The 19,785-nt window shown below is 37.8% G+C and overlaps 1 protein-coding gene and 1 pseudogene across 11 annotated transcripts in view; one reads left to right on the top strand and one right to left on the bottom strand.

Annotated features, from left to right (window-relative positions):
* Positions 1-19,785, bottom strand: part of MICU3 (mitochondrial calcium uptake family member 3) — a 106,877-nt gene that overhangs the window by 52,579 nt on the left and 34,513 nt on the right. For all 11 annotated transcript variants that reach the window (XM_085002970.1, XM_085002971.1, XM_003359862.5 and 8 more), the window contains exons 2-3: positions 9,819-9,972; positions 3,698-3,729 (exon numbers count right to left, since the gene is read on the bottom strand). In XM_085002970.1, the coding sequence (XP_084859096.1) occupies positions 3,698-3,729; positions 9,819-9,972 (186 nt within the window). The remainder of the gene's footprint in view (positions 1-3,697; positions 3,730-9,818; positions 9,973-19,785) is intronic.
* LOC102161130 (large ribosomal subunit protein eL6 pseudogene) lies at positions 16,323-17,198 on the top strand (annotated as a pseudogene).

Here is a 19,785-nt window from a genome sequence, read left to right as displayed (position 1 = left end):
AATACACATCTCATTTAATTCTAAAAATAATCTTCACTATGTGCATTTTATGGGCTCTTAAAGAAGATAAGTAGGAGTTCCCGTCGTGGCTCAGTGGTTAGCGAATCTGACTAGGAACCATGTGGTTGTGGGTTCGATCCCTGCCCTTGCTCAGTGGGTTAACGATCCGGCGTTGCCGTGAGCTGTGGTGTAGGTTGCAGATGCGGCTCGGATCCCGTGTTGCTGTGGCTCAGTGCAGGCCAGCGGCTACAGCTCTGATTCGACCCCTAGCCTGAGAACCTCCATATGCCGTGGGAGCAGCCCAAGAAATGGCAAAAAGACAAAAAAAAAAAAATAGAGATGCAGAAGTCAATCCTAGAAAAGAGCTCCAAGAATTCAAAGTCACTGACTCAGAGTTCCCAACATGCCACAGTGGAAACGAATCCAACTAGCAACCATGAGGTTGCTGGTTTGATCCCTGACCTCACTCTGGTCAGTGAGTTAAGGATCTGGCATTGGTGAAAATAAGTAAATAAATAAAAATTTTTAAAAAAGAAGTAACTCACGCAGGATCACACACTTAGTATGTAACTGGCAAGATCCTTACTGACTCTAAGCAGTTTATTTTTGTAATAATTTAGTTCCCTTCTGATCTAGATCATCCAGTTAACAAACTGATCTTTGTCTTGTGTTACCTTTAAGGACTTTGACATTTTATTAACACCTCCTATTTTCAGAAGTTCCCTTGTGGTGCAGAAGGTTAAGGATCTGGCTTTACTGCAGCTGTGGCACAGGTTGCAACTGTGGCATAGATTTGATCCTTGGCCCAGGAACTTACACATGCTGTGGGCAAAGCCCAAAAAACCCCACAGAAAACCTGTTATTTCCACTCAGGCTGGGGATCTCTCTGGCCATGCCCAGTGCCTATCTTAGTCTCTTTCATGTACTAGTGCCATATGATAAAGAAATCTGATTGGCTTTGGTCCCTGGTTGCTGGGAGGAAGACTCTCTATATTCTTGGATCTCACCAAAGTTTAAGTTAAAAAGATGGCTAAGATGGGAGCTGACCTTCAAAAAGAGCAACACAATGATTCAAAGGCTGGGGTTTTGCACTAGCCCCACCTCTGCGGACGGGAGAAGAGTGGGACTGGTGATTGAATTTAATCATGGGGCCAATGATTCAATCGATCACATCTATGCAATGAAACTGCCAATAAAAACTCTCGACTGGCGCTTTCAGGTTGGTGAGCACACTGCCAGGTGTGCCAGGAGGGTGACATAACAGGATCCCCTGCGAAGAAGGTACAGAAGCTGTGTTTAGAACCCTCCTATACTTTGCCCTGTGTCTCTTCATTTGACTGGCCTTGATTTGCTCCTTTATAGTAATAATTATAAACTGTAATTTTAAGTGTAGAACATTTCTGAGTTCTAGGAGTCAGTCTAACATTGCCAAACCAAGAGGGGTTGTGGGAAATAAGAAATTGGTCTGCAGTATGGGTGGTCTGGGACCCTTGAATTGCAGCTGGCATCTGAAATGAGGGTAATATTCTTGGGGACTAGGTCCTTAAATCCTTCAGATCTGATGCTAGCTCTGGGTGGTGAGTGTCAGAACTATACTGCAGTCTTTTAGGTAGGGGCTAAATAAATATTTGCTAGATTGAATTAATTTACCTAGAATTAGTAATGTCTTTTAAAGGATTTATACAATTTTCACAGATGAGTATAATTTTAAAAATTACATACTCAATATATATGTTATATGAAAATTAGTAACTGTAGGAAATTAAAACCAATTATAATCCCGGGGTGAACCACAAGTGAAAGTTCATTTAACATCCTTTTAATCTAATTTCTATCTAGGCATATTTATATTGTATATTTTTTGTTCTTATTGCAAATACTAAATTATTTTCTACATATTATTTTGTAACAACTCTTTGCACTTAATATATCATGAGCATATTTTTCCCACCAAATATTCTTCATTATCATTTTAATGGCTACACTGCAGTTGTCTGTATCAGCAGTTCTGAAATATTACTCTTCATTCTCGTAAAAATTATGGCCCCAACAGATATAATGCTTATGGGAATTATATAAAGCAATATTTAATGCATGAGGAAGTAGAAATAATACATTTTTAAAACAAAAATACACAAGCATATACTCTTTCTGCTCTCAGACTGATGATGTCATCACACATTATGCAGCCTCTGCAAGATTACCTGGGAACTTGTGAGGGAATGAGTAATAAAGCAAGCATCTTCTCAGTAATATTATGAAAACAGTCTTGACTTCATGGACCACTGGAAAAGGTTTTTGCATGTTAAGAAAGGCCAGTTTGGGAGTTCCCGTCTTGGCGCAGTGGTTAACGAATCCGACTAGGAACCATGAGGTTGCGGGTTCGATCTCTGCCCTTGCTCAGTGGGTTAAGGATCCGGCGTTGCCGTGAGCTGTGGTGTAGGTTGCAGACACGGCTCAATCCCGCATTGCTGTGGCTCTGACGTAGGCCGGCTGCTACAGCTCCAATTAGACCCCTAGCCTGGGAACCTCCATATGCCGCGGGAGCGGCCCTAGAAAAGACAAAAAGACCAAAAAAAAAAAAAAAAAAGAGAGAAAGGCCAGTTTGTATTACTCTGCAATTTTCTATTTTACTCAATTCTATGTTTTTTAGGTCTATTCATGCCAATACTCATAGCTCTTATGATTTTATTCATTTTATCTCTATATTACTCTTTCATATACCATTTTACAACTATTTATTAATTTTTTTACATTAATTTAAAAAAATTCCTACTGTTTCTAATTTTTTTAGGACTCCTGGTATAAACATGCAACTATTTCTCTTGTAAAAATATCCAGAAGTTGGAATCCCCATCGTGGTGCAGTGGTTAACGAATCTGACTAGGAACCATGAGGTTGCAGGTTCGATCCCTGGCCTTGCTCAGTAGGTTAAGGATCCGGCGTTGCAGTGAGCTGTTGTGTAGGTCGCAGACATGGCTCGGATCCCACGTTGCTGTGGCTCTGGCATAGGCCAGTAGCTACAGCTCTGATTAGACCCCTAGCCTGGACACCTCCACATGCCACGGGAACAGCCCTAGAAAAGGTAAAAAGACAAAAAAAAAAAAAAAATATTTATATATATATATATATCCAGAAGTAGAATTTTTGCTACGTAATAGATACTGCCAAATTTCTCTCCAAAGAGAATACATCAGTTGACACTGTCACCTGGTTCCTCCTTTCTTGTCCTTGTTAATTATTGGTATTGTTAGATTCTGGAAGTTGATAATCTTATGGATGTGAAATAGTACCATATCATTAGTTTAATCTGAAGATCCCTGGTTATTAGTGAGGCTGAACTCTTTTACACATATTTATTGGCCTTTCTGGCTATGTCTGACTATTTTTTTCTTATTATCTTTTTTATACATTGATTTACAGGAGTTCTTTATGACTACAAGATGCTTAGCCTTTTCTGATAATATGTTGCAAGCATATTCTTCCATCTGTCATATGCCTTTTAGCATCATTGATACTGCCTTTTGGCCTGCCAAAGTTTTTAATATTTAATTTAGTAACATTTGTCAATAATCTTGAGTTTTGCTTTATATATCTTATGTATATAAATAAATCACTTTTATGTAGGTATATATCACATAAATATAATTATAAAAAACAGTATGCCTAAATATGCACACCAAGGGCTTTAACTTACCTGCTTGGAAAGTGACTTCCATGTTTTAGCAACTATAATAAATAAAAAAATTAGGTTATAAATAGTTCATGTTACAAAAATTCAGTAACCATCTAGAATCATAACTCATAACATTAACTTCTATATCAAAAAAAACAAAATTTTTATTAACCTCAAGATATGGACCTATGTATGTTATAGTTCATATATTTGTTTCATGTACTATAAGCTGTTTATAATAAATAATATCAGTGGAACAGAAAACACATTTTCCATAATCATTATCTTACTTTGGGGATTTCTGGATTTATAAAGTAAGTTAACTCACTCCATGCAAAACAGACTATGGGCCTAAAATACAAGTGATGATATTCATTAAATACTGATCTTAGAATATAAAATATTAACATTGAGAAATAATTTTAAGGTGTTATCCATGATCTCTCTAGCATAAAGAAGAAGGATAAGGGCAAAGAGAAAAAGAGATGCAGAGTACAGGTAATGTGACAGGGAGGCTCTTGGCTTGTTCTCCATGCTTTTCCCCTAAGAATGTTGTAGTTGAATAAAATACCTGATATCACTTCTTTTTTTGATTTCTCCTCACATTCATGAAGATCCCAAATACCATAAATCTTCCAATATTAAAATTAACGCACAATTAATATTGCTGTTTCTCTGCTCAAATTTGAACACTGTGAATATCTAATGGCTGTCCAAAAATTATCTCCAGGTTCGTATGTGATTAAATCTTACAATACAGCTAGCTGCATTAGGAACTAGTAAACATCAGCTATTTCAGCTGCATTGCAGTAATGACAATCATTAATTTTTCTACGTGGTAATGTGACTATTTCTGTACAATTAACCACAGTTAATGTAAATTAATATATAAAATTCAAGATTATAGGATAGGCAATTTTTTGCTATATAATTCCTTTATAAGCAATGTAATAAGTCATTTTAAGATCAAAAAGGAAGAACAATGTTCTAAAATTTAGCAAACTGATTTTTGTGAGGACAGTTTTCTTTTCTGTGTTAAAATATTTTTCCTTTATCCAAGAGAGTTTAAATGCAAATGTGTAATCAAGTGATTGAAGTCACACATCAATAAGGTAGAATCCTGCATTTAACCTAACTATAATACTTGTGTATATAATATGAATACACATTCATTTTATAGACACCCTCCATTATAAAGTGAACATAACAATGTGACTAACATTTGTTATTCTGTTGCTTTTGCAAGATAGCAGTAAGAAAAGAAGAAAAGTAAATGGTGCAAAAGTACAGGCACATGCTCTTATGCAATGTCTAGAAGCTATTTATCAGAAAAGGAAGTCAGACACACTCTTGAGTTCTGTAGGGTTTATGAGATTTCCAGGGTCAATTACTCACAAAAGGCATATTCATTCTGCCGGATATGTCACCATGTTCAGTATTACTGGCTTTTATTTTTTTCATAAAACTAAAGAGCCATTAAGATTGTTCTTCAAAGGATTTTCTGATTTTCTAAATTCCTATTTCATATGAAGTTACTATATATAGAAATAAGGTGAAGAGAGATGTCTTTCTTTTGGATATATTTTATTTCTTAGGCTATACGTTGATGTTCATTAAAGAAAATAATGAATTTAAAAATTTCAAACTGAAATTTTAAATTATTAAGTATCACTTAAAGAATAACTTCTCAAATATGCTTAACAATAATAGAATTTGATGCAAAAGTACCATATGACATTCTAAGAGATATCTTATTAGTTTTTACCAAGTCTGTACTAACAATAAATTTAAAAAATCCACATGGTACAAAATCGATTAAACAAAAAGGTATGGAATACATATATGCCAACTTACATGTAAGAGTTTTTTCTATACACAAAGTCCCTATACTCAGGAAACTTACAATATTATAGAACAAAAAATACAAAAACAACTAATTCCAATGAAGAATATGGTTATCTGGCATATGGAAGTACTCAATAAATAGGTCTTTCTTTCTTGTTCTTCTCCTTTTTCTTCTTTTTCTGTGCCCATGGCATGTGGAAGTCCTCAGGCCAGGGACTGAACCCGCGACAGAGCAGTGACCCAAGCCACTGTAGTGACAACACCAGATCCTTAACCCACTGCACCACAAGAGGACTCCTCAGTAAATATTTCCTGAAGGAAGGGTGAGGGAGGGAAAGAAGAGAGGGGGGCCAAAGGAGCATAGAGAGATACAGTTCTTACTATAGTCTTAAAATTCTTGAAAAAAAAAAATGGCCTTTTGTGTCACTACTATCCTTTTGTGTCACTACTGCACTTTTATTATCATACCATACTGCCTCCCTAGGGAATCTCATCCACACACACTGCATATATTACCACTCATGTACAGATGAATCCCAAACACATAACCTCTTCCCAGTTCTCCCTCTGATCTCCAACTGAAATCATCAAAAATTAATTCATTAAAGCTAATTTGTGAAGTAACCACTTTTTCAAATTACCAAAGGCTGAATTTTGTAAACTTTTATATATTTTTCCTTCACATCACAGTTGAGAATGCTTAAGATCTACTCTCTTAGCAAAGTTCAATTATACAATATAGTGTTATCAGCTACAGCCATCATGCTATACACTGGAACTTAAAGATTTATTTTAAGGTTTGGTTTTGCTATAACCGTGTCTCTGAGGGGAAAAAAATGGCTATAATTGTTCTACCCACACTTAAGACATCTGTTTAACAGTTTTAAACAGATTATCAAACAATTAATTATTTGGTACAATGATTTTCAGTGAAATGAAATTAATGATCAAGAACTAGATCTTACTCTCATTGATATCTCTGCTTACTACATCACGTCCAAAACTGAAGTTGTGATTTTTTCCTTTCAAACCCAGTCCCCACTGCCATCCACGCAGTTAAGCCAACCAGAAGCCATAGTACTCATTATTCCATCATCACCATTGCCACCTCCACTTAAGCTTTCGAAACCTGGACAAGAGTCTCCTCTCTCATCTGTTGATGGCCACTTTGGCCCTTTCCAACCCATCTCCATCCTGAAAGATCTTTCAAAATACAATCTAATCATGGTATGCACCTGCTAAAAACATGACAAGGCCCAAAATGGAGTTGCCTATGCTAAGCCCCACGTCACCAAACAGAGACAACTTAATTACAGTGTCAACGCTCTCAGATGTCTAATCTGAACCAGTCAATCAGGAATTGCCTGTTGAGCACTAGCACTGCCTGGTAGACCCCTAGAGGCAAGTAATTTCACAATAACCAACCTGCTTTTTTACCTAATATAACTTTCTTGTTCCTGAGCCCTTCTGCCTATAAAAAGCCTTTCATTCTGTACAGCTTGTCAGAGCTCCTTTCTATCTACTAGATTAAATGTTGTTCAACTCATGAATCACTGAATAAAGCCAATATAATCTTTAAAATTTACTCAGTTTAATTTTTTTTAATACATCAAATTCTGCTGCAGCTTAAGGCACTACCATGACTTTTCTATTACTTTTAGGATAAAAACAAAAATGTTTAATGTCAGTTTACAGACTCTGAAGATTTGGCCCTACCCAAATCCCTATATTCCATAAAACATATTCCTTCTTGCTCTTTGCACTTAGAGCCACCTAGATCTCTTTTTTGCACCTCAAATGCATCATGTTCCTTCAGTACCTCAGTACATGCTGTTTCTTCTGCTGAAATTCTCTACTCCCAGCTCCCCAATCACCTAGCTCTTACTCACAATTCATATTCCATATTGAAATTTATTTCCCCAAGGAAGATTTCCCTGAGCTACCTGATGAGGTCACTTCTCAAAAAATATACTCTCAGAGCATCAAAAACTTTCTTTCATGGAATTCCCTTCGAGGTGCAGTGGAAATGAATCCGACTAGGAACTGTGAGGTTGTGGGTTCAATCCCTGGCCTCCCTTGGCGGGGGGCGGTGGTTAAGGATCCAACATTGCCATGAGCTGTGGTGTAGGCCAGCAGCTGTAGCTCTGATTCAACCCCTAGCCTGGGAACCTCCATATACTACAGGTGTGGCACCAAAAGGCAAAACAAACAAACAAACAAACAAACCTTTCTTTCATGACACGCATTACAGTTAAAATTTGTTGTTTATTTGTAAATTTCATTGGTCAGAGTTGGCTTCATCTGCCAGACTGTAAGCACCATGAGGGTGGAGGACATTCACCCTTCATTTCCTCACCACTGCATCTCCAGTGCCTAGTACAGTGCCTGGCACTGTACAGTTGTCCTCGAGCATGTCATTTACTATTCTCTGAGACAAAATGGGAAGTGTGCACAAAAGCACTTCTGCATTCCAAAGTACTATGGTTATTTTGAGAAAAAGCACTGTGTGATTATTTGCGTTGTCAACTGAATTAGTTCCTTTTTTCATGGAATCCAATTTTTACTTAAAAGAACAATTGCCAGGCAAATTATGGTTATTTAGACTTGAGTATTTGGCCCAGATTTTCCTACAAATGACAGTCAGCTTCTTGCTTAAAGAAAACAACTGACAGGAGCTCCAGTTGTGGTGCAGTGGAATCAAATCTGACTAGAAACCATGAGAATGTGGGTTCAATCTCTGGCCTCTCTCAGTGGGTCAGGGATCTGGCGTTGCCGTGAGGTGTGGTGTAGGTCACAGATGAGGCTGGGATCCCACGTTGCTATGGCTGTGGCATAGGCCAGCAGCTACAGCTCCGATTCGACCCCTAGCCTGTGAACTTCCATATGCCGTGGGTGTGGCCCTAAAAAGCAAAAAAAAAAAAAAAAAAAAAAAAAAAGAAAACAACTGATAAAATCTGTTGTCAACGATAACATTTGAGATTTCATGTGAAAATCAGAATTTTGGAAAACTTGTATGCAGCATGAGTTTTAACAGCCTTCCATTAAGTAAAGACTTTTCTGATAAGATTATGACAATATTAGTGAATGTGATTTTTTACAAAAATATTGTGTAATGAAATATGTTAACATTTGGAAGATCTGTATAATAATGAACCAACATTTTCCAGTTGATGTTACAAGATTATATGAGGAAAAAAGAGATACATTCAAAGTGCAATGTAGGCCAATGGATTTTGACAAAAGATATGAGAAAAAGTTTCAGAGTCCACATTGCAATTAAACTTTAATAAACTAAGAGTTCCCACTGTGGCTCAGTGGAAACGAATCTGACTAGCATCCATGAGGATGCAGGTTCAATTCCTGGCCTCGCACAGTGGGTTAAGGATCCAGCATTGCCATGGGCTGAGGTGTGGGTTGAAGAAGAGGCTTAGATCTGGCATTGCTGTGGCTGTGGCACAGGCCAGAGGCTACAGCTCCGATTTGACCCCTAGCCTGGGAACCTCCATATGCCATGGGTGTGGCCCTCTAAAAAAAAAAAAAAAAAAGGAACTACCACTAGACAAGTACTAATATAGCACCAAAGAAGAATATCTACAATTAACTGAAAGGGCTATCAGAATACTCTTCCCTTTTCCTCCTTCTATATTTGCATGGCAGATTTTGTTCATATACTTCCTGAAAAACAACACACTGCAACAAACTGAACACAAAAGCAGATATGAGAATCCAGATGTCTTCTACAAGGTCAGATATTAAAAGAGATTTTGTAAGATGTTCATAATGCCAAAAAGTTTGGGAATCATTGGTCTAACACATGAAAGGTGAGAAGCAATTAACCTATATTTACACTACAGGGATCATGACATATTCAGAAGAGATACAGGGAGAATTCAGGTCTAACTTCAAAGCCAGTCCTCTGAGTTATTCTGTTCAAGTCAGATATAAGAATTAACTTGGCAGAATAAGAACCAATTAAAAAGAATAGCAGGAGTAAGGTAGTTCATGATGTGATTAAATGGAAAATATGAATTATCAAAAAAACAAAAAGGTAAGGCAATATTTAGTTTGATGTACTGAGAAAGAGGGAACAACCGAAATTTCTAAAAAGAGAAAAGATACCAGTAGGAGTTTATAAAAAATATCAGTATGGTAACTTTGGATAACATAGTGTCCTTTGAAATGCCATATTACCTGCTTAGTTGTTCTGAAAAACTTACAAATTGCTTCACATTTTTACAAACTACATATAAGAAAAAATCTTATAAAATTATTGAGATAGCTTAAGAAATATACTTACATTTGGGCTCATCTGTTGTAATAGCCAAAATAAAATCATACGGAGTCATGAATAACTGCCCTTCACATTCTATAGAAGCAAACAAACGAAATCGCCTTTCACGAGATGTTGCATAGAGGTCTAAGTCTTCAATGTCTGTTCTGCCAACAGCAACCTAAAGTTAAGAAAACAAATAAATCTGGATTGTGTGAAGTAACATCTCCTCTTAAAGGATAAAGGCTTTCAACTAAGTTGATAGTGAATTAACAGAGTAACTGAAAAAGTATGAAAATATTGTCTTCTGGAGAACTTAATCATATTATGCACAAAATGAACTAATGCTCAAAAGATCCTACAGTGAATATCATTAAGGTCTTGAAGACTTTAAACTGGCACTTTGAAGGACTTGTGATTTATTTCTTTAGTTTTAGTCTCAGAGAACATCAAATTTCTGAGCTAACAGTTTCTTCAAAAGGAATACCAACACTTGCTAAATGTCTACTATGTACTCTCTACATGGGCTTATTTATTTAAGTGGAAGTCTACTCACTGTATTTTTTAATTTTCTGAAAGAAGAAAGTGAAACCCTGAGAGCCTGTTCATGGTGACCACTAAGGAAACCATTTAGTGGCAGGGCTTATATTAGAAATGCTAACTGAGAGTTCCTGTTGAGACTTAGCAGGTTAAGAACCCAACACAGTCTCTGTGAGGATGTGGGTTTGATCTCTGGCCTTGCTCCAGGGGATCTGGCATTGCTGCAATCTGCAGCATGGGTTGCAGATGTGGCTTGGATCCAGTGTTGCCACAGCTGTGGTGGAGGCCTGCAGCTGTAGTTCCAATTAGACCCCTAGCTGGGGAACTTTCATGTACAGGAGATGCAGTCCTAAAAAAACAAACAAACAAAAAAACCCTGCTAACTCTGGATCACTGCAGTAGAGTTATCTACCATGGTCATTCTGAATTCTGCCAAAAGTTAAGGTGAACAGAATCAGGAGTGTGTGTATATGGGAGGAAGGGTAACTCTTTGGTTTTCCAAGTAATAATTTCTCACTATTACTTATTTTCTCTGAACTATAACAATTAATGGCTTCCATGGCATATGGAAGCTCCTATGCCAGGGACTCAAATCTGAGCCACAGGTGCAACCTGTGCCACAGCTGTAGCAACACTGGACCATTAACCCACTGCACCACAGTGGGAACTCCACAAATTTTTTTTTTTTTTTTTTGTCTTTTTAGGGCTGCACCTGCAGCGTATGGAAGTTCCCAGGGCAGGGGTCGAATCAGAGCTGCAGCTGCTGGCCTATGCCACAGACACAGCAACTTGGGATCTGAGCCATGTCCGTGACCTACACCACAGTTCACGGCAATGCCGGATCCTTAACCCACTGAGAAAGGCCAGGGATTGAACCTGCATCCTCACAGATGCTAGTCAGATTCGTTTCCGCTCTGCCATGGTGGGAACTCCCACAAATTTTTTAATAAAACAATTTTTTCCCTGAGTACAAACACCACGCATAGTTACTGCATACAATTTATAAGGCAGAATTTTAAAATTTATACATACAATTATTTTTGTTTATTTTGGCAAAAAATGGGGTAATACTATATTGTTCATTGATCTGATCCTTTTTACTTATTAATATATCAGGGTCCTTTTTCCATGTCACTAAACAGTCTACTAGATCATTTTTAATAACTATATAATATTACATAGTAAATGTTTATATTCTAACAATTAATGAATTCTACATGGTTGACTAGGTAATTCATAGTACTTTACTATCTCAAAACAATGTTATAATGCCCAGCCTTGAAAATATTTAGTTATATTTACAAATAGTTCCTTGGGATAAATTTCCAGTAGACTTGACTACTTCATACATATTATCAAACTACCTCCAGGGATTTTATAGCAATTTACATGACTATCAACCATAAAAAATTATATTTTCACACATTTCAAAAAATTATTTTAGGAGTTCCCGTCATGGCTCAGTGGTTAATGAATCCGACAAGGAACCATGAGGTTGCGGGTTCGATCCCTGGCCTTGCTCAGTGGGTTAACGATCCGGCGTTGCCATGAGCTGTGGTATAGGTCGCAGATGCAGCTCGGATCCCACGTTGCTGTGGCTCTGGCATAGGCTGCTGGCTACAGCTCTGATTAGACCCCTAGCATGGGAACCTCCATATGCTGCACGTGCGGCCCTAGAAAAAGACCAAAAAACAAAAAAATTATTTTATATTAGAAAAAAATTCTTATTTAGGATAACAAGCCTAATCTCTTTATTGCCTTTTCTATGAATATTAAGTCATTCAGATTATGTACAAATGGTTAAAATTATTTAAACATCCCATATCTTGAGAAGTTGTATCAAAACAAACTATAAGAACTTCCAGTAAGGAAACTACATTATGTATTTCTATGTTACACCTTTTTTTTTGGCCATGCCCACAGCATGAAGAAGTTCCCAGGTCAGCAACTAAACCTATACCACAGCAGTGAACCTAGCCATAGCATGACAATGCTGGATCTTTAACCAGGGACTCCTGTAAGTTACACCTTTTAAATGAAAAGCCAGACAAATGATTAATCTTTTTTCACTCCTCCAAAGACTAAGATTTTTCAAAACATTACACAAGTAGTCAATTAAAAAATTAAAAATAATGGCACATATAACAGGGAGAATACACAGTCTCAGCCTGTAAGAAATATACAATCTATAAGGAGGGACAGATTCAAGTTGGAGAGGCAAAAGGTATAACCATGGAAAAGGGGATGAGTCAAGTTAGAGTAAACAGAAAAGACTGATGTTAATAATGAGGCTTCAGGAAGAAGAAAATATGAAATTTTAATGTCAGGAAGAGATGTGAGCATTCTAGGTTTACAAAGCATATTTGAAAGATGGCAATCATCCTGGTAGAACAGAAGGTCTCCTTCTACATACATACCCCAGGGAATTCTTCTTCCTCCTGGACAGGGAAACCAGTCCTGTCTGTGACCACAGTTTACTCTTCTGCTTTTTTTTTTTTTTTTTTTGTCTTTTTTTTTGCTATTTCTTGGGCTGCTCCCATAGCATATGGAGGTTCCCAGGCTAGGGGTTGAATCGGAGCTGCAGCCACCGGCCTACACCAGAGCCACAGCAACGCTGGATCCGAGCCATGTCTGCAACCTACACCACAGGTCACGGCAACGCCGGATCGTTAACCCACTGAGCAAAGGCAGGGTTCGAACCCGCAACCTCATGGTTCCTAGTCGGATTCGTTAACCACTGCACCATGACGGGAACTCCTCTTCTGCTTTCTTCTTGCTAAGCCATTTCCTTGGGCCTAGGTGGCCCCAACCAACCATGATTCCTCTCCACCGAATTTGGATACCCATTCAGTGGGGAGCAACTGCTGTTTGTGCACCATAGTCTGAAGACAGCCTTCAGTCTAACATCCTGAACCAAGTTTTTGCCTATGAAGTCTGTATTTCCTATGACTGAATGTGGACTTGATCTGTGCCTTCTGCTCCAAGCTGGTGCTGCCATTACTGCTCATGAGATGCCTGTGTTTTCTCAACAAACTGTCCTTCCTTAAGCATGGTCCCAGCATGCCAAACCTGCTTGGCCACTGCAGGTGGGAATCTGATCCACTTTCCATAAGCTAATGCTGACAAATCCTCCTTCTTCCTAACTTGTACTAACAATCAATTAACAAAGCCTATTGTTCTCCCTCTAATTTCTCACAATCTACCCGATGCTATTACCTTTGTTTAAGCACTCACTACTTCCCTAAAATTTTATAGTAATAGCCTGTGGTTTTTGCCTCTAGTCCATCCTACATTGAGAGAAAATAAGAAAAAAACTGGCAGAACTGTGGAATGCTTTGTACTCTTCAACCTACCCAAGGTTTTCATTAAAACTCAATTGTATATATGAGTTCTTCCTCCTGTTGCCTGAGCAAAAATACTCATCATTTTTGACAATGGCACCAAGTGCCCACCGGTCTATTTACCACCTTAAAAGAAGGTGTGTGGAGGAGTTTGGGAATGGTTTGTGCCCCAGACCAAATATACCCTAAGAGGGAAGAACATCATTGACAAATAAAAGAGATAACCATTGCCTGGGTGCTTCAAAGGACTCCCTGCTACTGCAGTTGTGTTGGTTCCTTCCTAGGCTCTGCTTAATTTAGTGTAATAAATCACACAGTATATAACACAACATTGGAACTGCTCAAATGAACCATGAACTGGTAAAAAGTAAAAAAAAAAAAAATTCCTATTAAATCACAGTAAACTGGCCCGATCCTAGAACAGTCTAGTTATCAATTGGGAGGCCTAGGCTCATCTACCTGGAGAACGGGGTAGAATGGAAAACAGAAAAGGAAATCAACACCTGGGCCAGTTTTTATATTTTCTTTTCTTTACCACTGACTGATCTGTCTCTTCATACACAAATTTCATACTGCTGTAACTGCTATAGCTTTTGATTATGTTTTTTGACATTAGATAAAGCAAGACTCCATCTTATTATCAATTGTTTAAAAATATTTGTGGTGGAGTTCCTGTTGTAGCTCAGTGGTAACAAACCTGACCAGTATCCATGAGGATAAGGGTTTGAACCCTGGCCTCGCTCAGCAGGTTAAGGATTTGGTGTTGCCGTGAGCTGCAGTATAGGTCACAGACATGGCTCGGATCTGTCGTTGCTGTGGCTGTGGCATAGGCCAACAGCTAGAGCTCTGATTTAACCCCTAGCCTGGGAACTTCCATATCCTGACAGTGTGACCCTAAAAAGCAAAAAAAAAAAAAAAAAAAAAAAAAAAAATTGTGATGACTGATATGAAATTTTCTAAGTGAACTTTGCAATTAATATATCAAGCTTTGTTTTAAAAATCTCACTGATATTTGTCCGGGAGGACAATGAATTTTGGTATAATTTAGGATGACTTGATTTTTCCCAACTGGGAACACGTATATCTATTTATTCCTAAGTCTTCAACTATGTCTTTCAGTGAAGTTCTACAGTTTTCTCATGCAGGTTTTAAATAATTTTGGAAGATTTACTCATACATTTCATAGTTTCTGTGTAACAGTGAATAGAACTTTTTATTGTTATTACATTTTCAACTGGTTATTTCTGAAGAATAGGAAAGCTACTGACTCTAGTATATTTGCTCTGTATCCAACTAACCTTATTAAATTCCTTTATTAATCTTAATAGCCTTTTTCTTGGGTTTTCTAAGTAGATAATTATAAGTTCTTTGAAAATAGTGACAGTTGTAACTTGTACTTTTTAATATTTATACCTGATTTTCACTATCTTAATTACTAAAGGTTTATGTTTCTAAAAAATGATATTGAATAATATCAGTAATGTTAAGTATTCTTGTCTTGTTTCACAGTTTGAAGAGAATACTTTTAATGACTTGCCATTAAATGCAATGTTTGCTCTTGGTTTTGATAATTATCTTCCACCACAAATCAAGACTGGGTGTTTACCCAGTCTCCCTTGTTCACTGAAAATAAATTAGTTTAGAGTTAGACTGGTCCTTAGAGATCATTTGGTCCTCTTGTGTCTTTACCCTTTTATCAGAATAACAACATAAATGTGAGCCTCAAACAAAGATTAAAAATTTGTTGGGCAAGCAGAAGCATAAACAGAAATCCCCAAACAAAAACTCAAAAGGTATTGGACAAAACTCTCTATTATCTGCATTATCTTTTAACTATTTTTGGTTTCCAAGATGAATATTTAACATAAACAAATGAGCTAATGTGAATTCATTTATTCATTCATAAGACACTTGGTGTGTATCTACTATATACAAAAGAATTAATTATAAAATAGTCAATTGGAAGATTATCTAAAACTGCTTTAGGGACAAATATAACTAAATAAGCTTGGTTATTTTAATTATGTCTAAGTACTTTCAAACCTTTCAGTAAACCACATGCCTCTTTCCCTGAAGTTTTATGAATAGACTATTTTCTTAAATGCTCTAATGGCATGGATGAAGAATCATTTTTACTGTGGTACAGTTCTAATCAAGTTAAGCTTTATAGTGTTTTGAGGCTGACAAGGAGCAGCAATACACCTGACCTGACCTGCTAGAACTTCCAGGAAGTTGACCACCAAAGGCTAGAAGGAACTCAGATCTTTAAAAGACCCAGCTTTGCTTTTGAACTTTACAAAGTCTTAAAACGCTAAATTTTCCAAGTTTTAACATCCCTATTAGGAACACTCAGAAATAAGAATAAAATATAAAAAGGTGGAAAATGATACTCAAACAGGTTTATAATCCTCTTGGCAATGACAATGATCTTGTATCATGTTAATGCTCTGAACCTTTTACAAAACAAAATACAGCCATTTTCCTCAAGCACACTGGCGTGAATCTGTGGATATAATCCTTCTATTACAAGAAGCAGGTTAAGTACACCTGTAGTCTCTGGCCATTCTACTTTATTTAATACCTTTCTTGCTCATCTAAATCCAATATTATCTTTTAAAGGTCAGTTTCTAGTTCTTTCCCATTTTCCAAGATGGTAAGTGAAAAAGCTGAGAAGCCAGATATGAAAGAGAAAAAGCCTGAAGCCAAGAAAGCTGATGCTCGTGGCATGGTTAAAAAGGATAAGGAGGTTAAGAAGGGGAAGCCTCACTACAGCCGAAACTTTGTCGTGGTCAGAGAAATTGGTAGATATTCTTGATTGGCTCTGTATTCCAGAAATGCCTTGGACAAGAGCAAGTATTTGGCAGCTAAATCCAAGTATCAAAAGCAAAAGGTGACAGTTCTTGCTTCTGTCACAAACCCAGTTTGTGGTGACAAGAATGGTGGTACCCAAGTGGTCAAAATTCACAAAATGCCTAGATATCATCCTACTGAAAATGTGCCCAGAAAGCTGCTGAGTCAAGCCAAAAACCCTTCAGTAAGCATGTGAGAAAAACTGCAGGTGAGCATCACTGCTGGGACCATTCTGATCATCCTCACTGGGCGCCACGGAGGCAAGAGGGCCATTTTCCTGAAGTGGCTGAGCAGTGGCTCGCTACTTGAGACTGGTGCCCTACCTTTCAATTGAGTTCCTCTGCAGAGAACACACCAGAAATTTGTCATTGTCACCGCCACCAAAATTGATACCAGTGATGCGAAAATCCCAGGACATCTCACTGACACTTACTTTAAGCAGAAGAAGCTACATAAGCCCAGGCACCAGGAAGGTGAGAGCTTGGATGTGGAGAAAGAGAAATACAAGACTACAGAACAGCACAAGGTTGATCAGAAATCTGTGAACTCACAAATTCTGTGATGAATCAAAGCTGTTTCTCAGCTCCAAGGCTACCTCTCCTCTGCGTCTGCTCTCACAAAATGGAATTATCCTCACAACTTGGTATTCCAAACTGCTTACAAAGAACCTAATTAAATAACTGATCCAAAAAAAAAAAAGTTCATTTCTAAAACCTAAAATTAACCTAAACATTTTTCATTAAAATGTACTGGTTCTGTAAATGATACTTTTTGCATCACAAATTGCCAATATAGTTAAAACTCATCCATAAGTATAATGTACCTAAGGTGAATGGGAAAGTTAACCAGAAAGCAGAAACACCTGACTGACATCCATTTCATTATTAAACCATTAACTGCTAAAATGAAAATCTTTACTATCAATCTAATATTTTGTACCTAAAAAATAAGCCTTTTGGAGTTCCCGTCGTGGTGCAGCGGAAACGATTCCAATTAGGAACCATGAGGTTGTGGGTTTGATCCCCGGCCTCACTCAGTGGGTTAAGGATCCCACGTTACCATGAGCTGTGGTGTAGGTCGCAGACGCGTCTCAGATCTGGTATTGCTGTAGCTCTGGCGTATGCCAGTGACTACAGCTCTGATTAGACCCCTAGCCTGGGAACCTCCACATGCCACAGTTGCAGCCCTAAAAAGGACAAAAGACCAAAAAAAAAAAAAATCCTTTTGAAAGTGGTAAAGTATAGTTAGACCATTTGTGAACCACAGGGAAGAGACTGACAAGAGTTTATACAGTCACATTCATTTAAGAAAAAATTCTTAATTTCTATAGGTTGACAGTCAAATTAAAAAACAAATATTTGGGGAGTTGAGGAAGGAACAGCCTTTAAATTGTTAAGAAATATTAAAGAGAAAAACTGTAGACTTACAATGGCTGCAAGGAGAAACAGCCTCTAAGAAGTGGAGGGCAGCAGAAGTATGACCAGCTTCTAAGAAGTATCTTTCTGAAGTAAATACAATATAAAGTTTCTATCTTCCATTTCTTTTCTGAAGTTATCTCTTTAAAATGACCTATTATAGCCATAAAAAAATGAAATAATGCCATTTGCAGCAGCATGGATGAAACTAGAGATGATCATATTAAGTGAGGTAAGTAGAAAGAGAAAGACAGGAATTCCTGTTGTGGCTCAATGGAAACAAACCTGACTAGTATTCAAGAGGATGCAGGTTCGATCCCTAGTCCTGCTCAGTGGGTTAAGGAACTAGAGTTGCTGAGAGCTGTGATGTAGGTTGCAGACAAGGCTTGGATCTGGAGTTTCTCTGGCTGTGGTGTAAGCCAGCAGCTGTAGCTCTGATTTGACCCCCAGGCTGGGAACTTCCATATGCTGAGGGTGAGGGCCTTGAAAAAGGGGGGGGGGAGAAAAATACAAATGCCATATAATATCACTTATATGTGTAATCTAAAATACGGCACAGATGAACCTATCTACAGAACAGAAACAGACTCACAGATATGGAGAACAGATTTGTGGTTGCCAAGGGGGAAGGAAAGGGAGTTGGATGGTCTGGGAGTTTGTGGTTAGCAGCTGCAAACTAATACACTTAGAATGGATAAGCAATGAGGTCCTACTGTATAGCACAGGAAACTATATCCAATATCCTGGGATAGACCATGTAGAAGATAATATAAGAAAGGGAATGTGCAGAGTTCCCATCGTGGCTCAGCAACGAATCCAACTGATATCCATGAGGATGTGGGTTCGATCTCTGGTCTCACTCAGTGGGTTAAGGATCCAGCATTGCCATGAGCTGCGGTGTAGGTCAGCAGCTACAGCTCCAATCTGATCCTTAGCCCAGGAACTTCCATATGCCGTGGGTGTAGCCCTAAAAAGACAAAAAGAAAAAAAAAAAAAGAAAGAAAGGGAATGGGTATATATGTATGTCTGGGTCATTTTGCTGCACAGCAGAAATTGGCACAATATTGTAAATCAACTGTAATTTTAAAAATGGCCTATTAAATAAGTGGAAATCATTTCTATGCATGTACTCCTGCCTTTCTTTGTTGTTTTCCTTTTGTTATTATCAACAGACTCACTGAGGGTCTTAAATGAATAATTTTTGTTAGGCAATAAGTAGCACATCAAACAATGAAGTACAGCTTTGTTTGTTTTTTTAGAATTTTCTCTAATTAAAACATCTAAAGAGATTGAAGACAATTGATATTATTTATACCCTGGAGTTCCTGCTGTGGCGCAGTGGGTTAAGAATCCAACTGCAGTGGCTTGGGTCCATGTGGAGGCACAGGTTCAATCCCCAACCTGGTACAGTGGGTTAAAGATCTGGCATTGCCACAGCTGTGATGTAGACCACAGCTATAGCTTGGATTCAAGCCCTGGCCCAGGAACTTTCATATGCTGCAGGCATGGCCATAAATATATATATTTTATATCCTGAATTCATGTTTCCCCTGGTTTTATAAGAACCAGAGTCTTTATTGTGAGAACTCTGGTACTAAAATAGTGTCCTTGACTTCCTTTTCCTCTAACCATCTAAAGTTGAAGATATTTAAGTACTATTTGTGGTCATTTCACATCTGTCTCTCAAAACTATCCTGTCCCAAGGTAGGGTATCCACATACTTTAAGGCCAGAGATTTGGGTGGTATAGTCTGTCTTGTTCTGAGATCAGGAGCTGAGCTCCTGATTTAATTTCTATCATCAGAATGCATCCCCAGTTTCATTACCTGAGTTTCTACCTGTCAGCCTG

This window comes from Sus scrofa, chromosome 17 (genome assembly GCF_054392235.1).
Source record: "Sus scrofa isolate SSC_HxYL_T2T_F1_AM1 chromosome 17, Sscrofa_HxYL_maternal_Yorkshire_Landrace_v2.0, whole genome shotgun sequence".
In the NCBI taxonomy this organism is placed as follows: Eukaryota; Metazoa; Chordata; class Mammalia; order Artiodactyla; family Suidae; genus Sus; species Sus scrofa.
The sequence above is the reverse complement of the archived record's forward strand: the minus strand, read 5'-3'. Positions and strand labels throughout refer to the sequence as shown.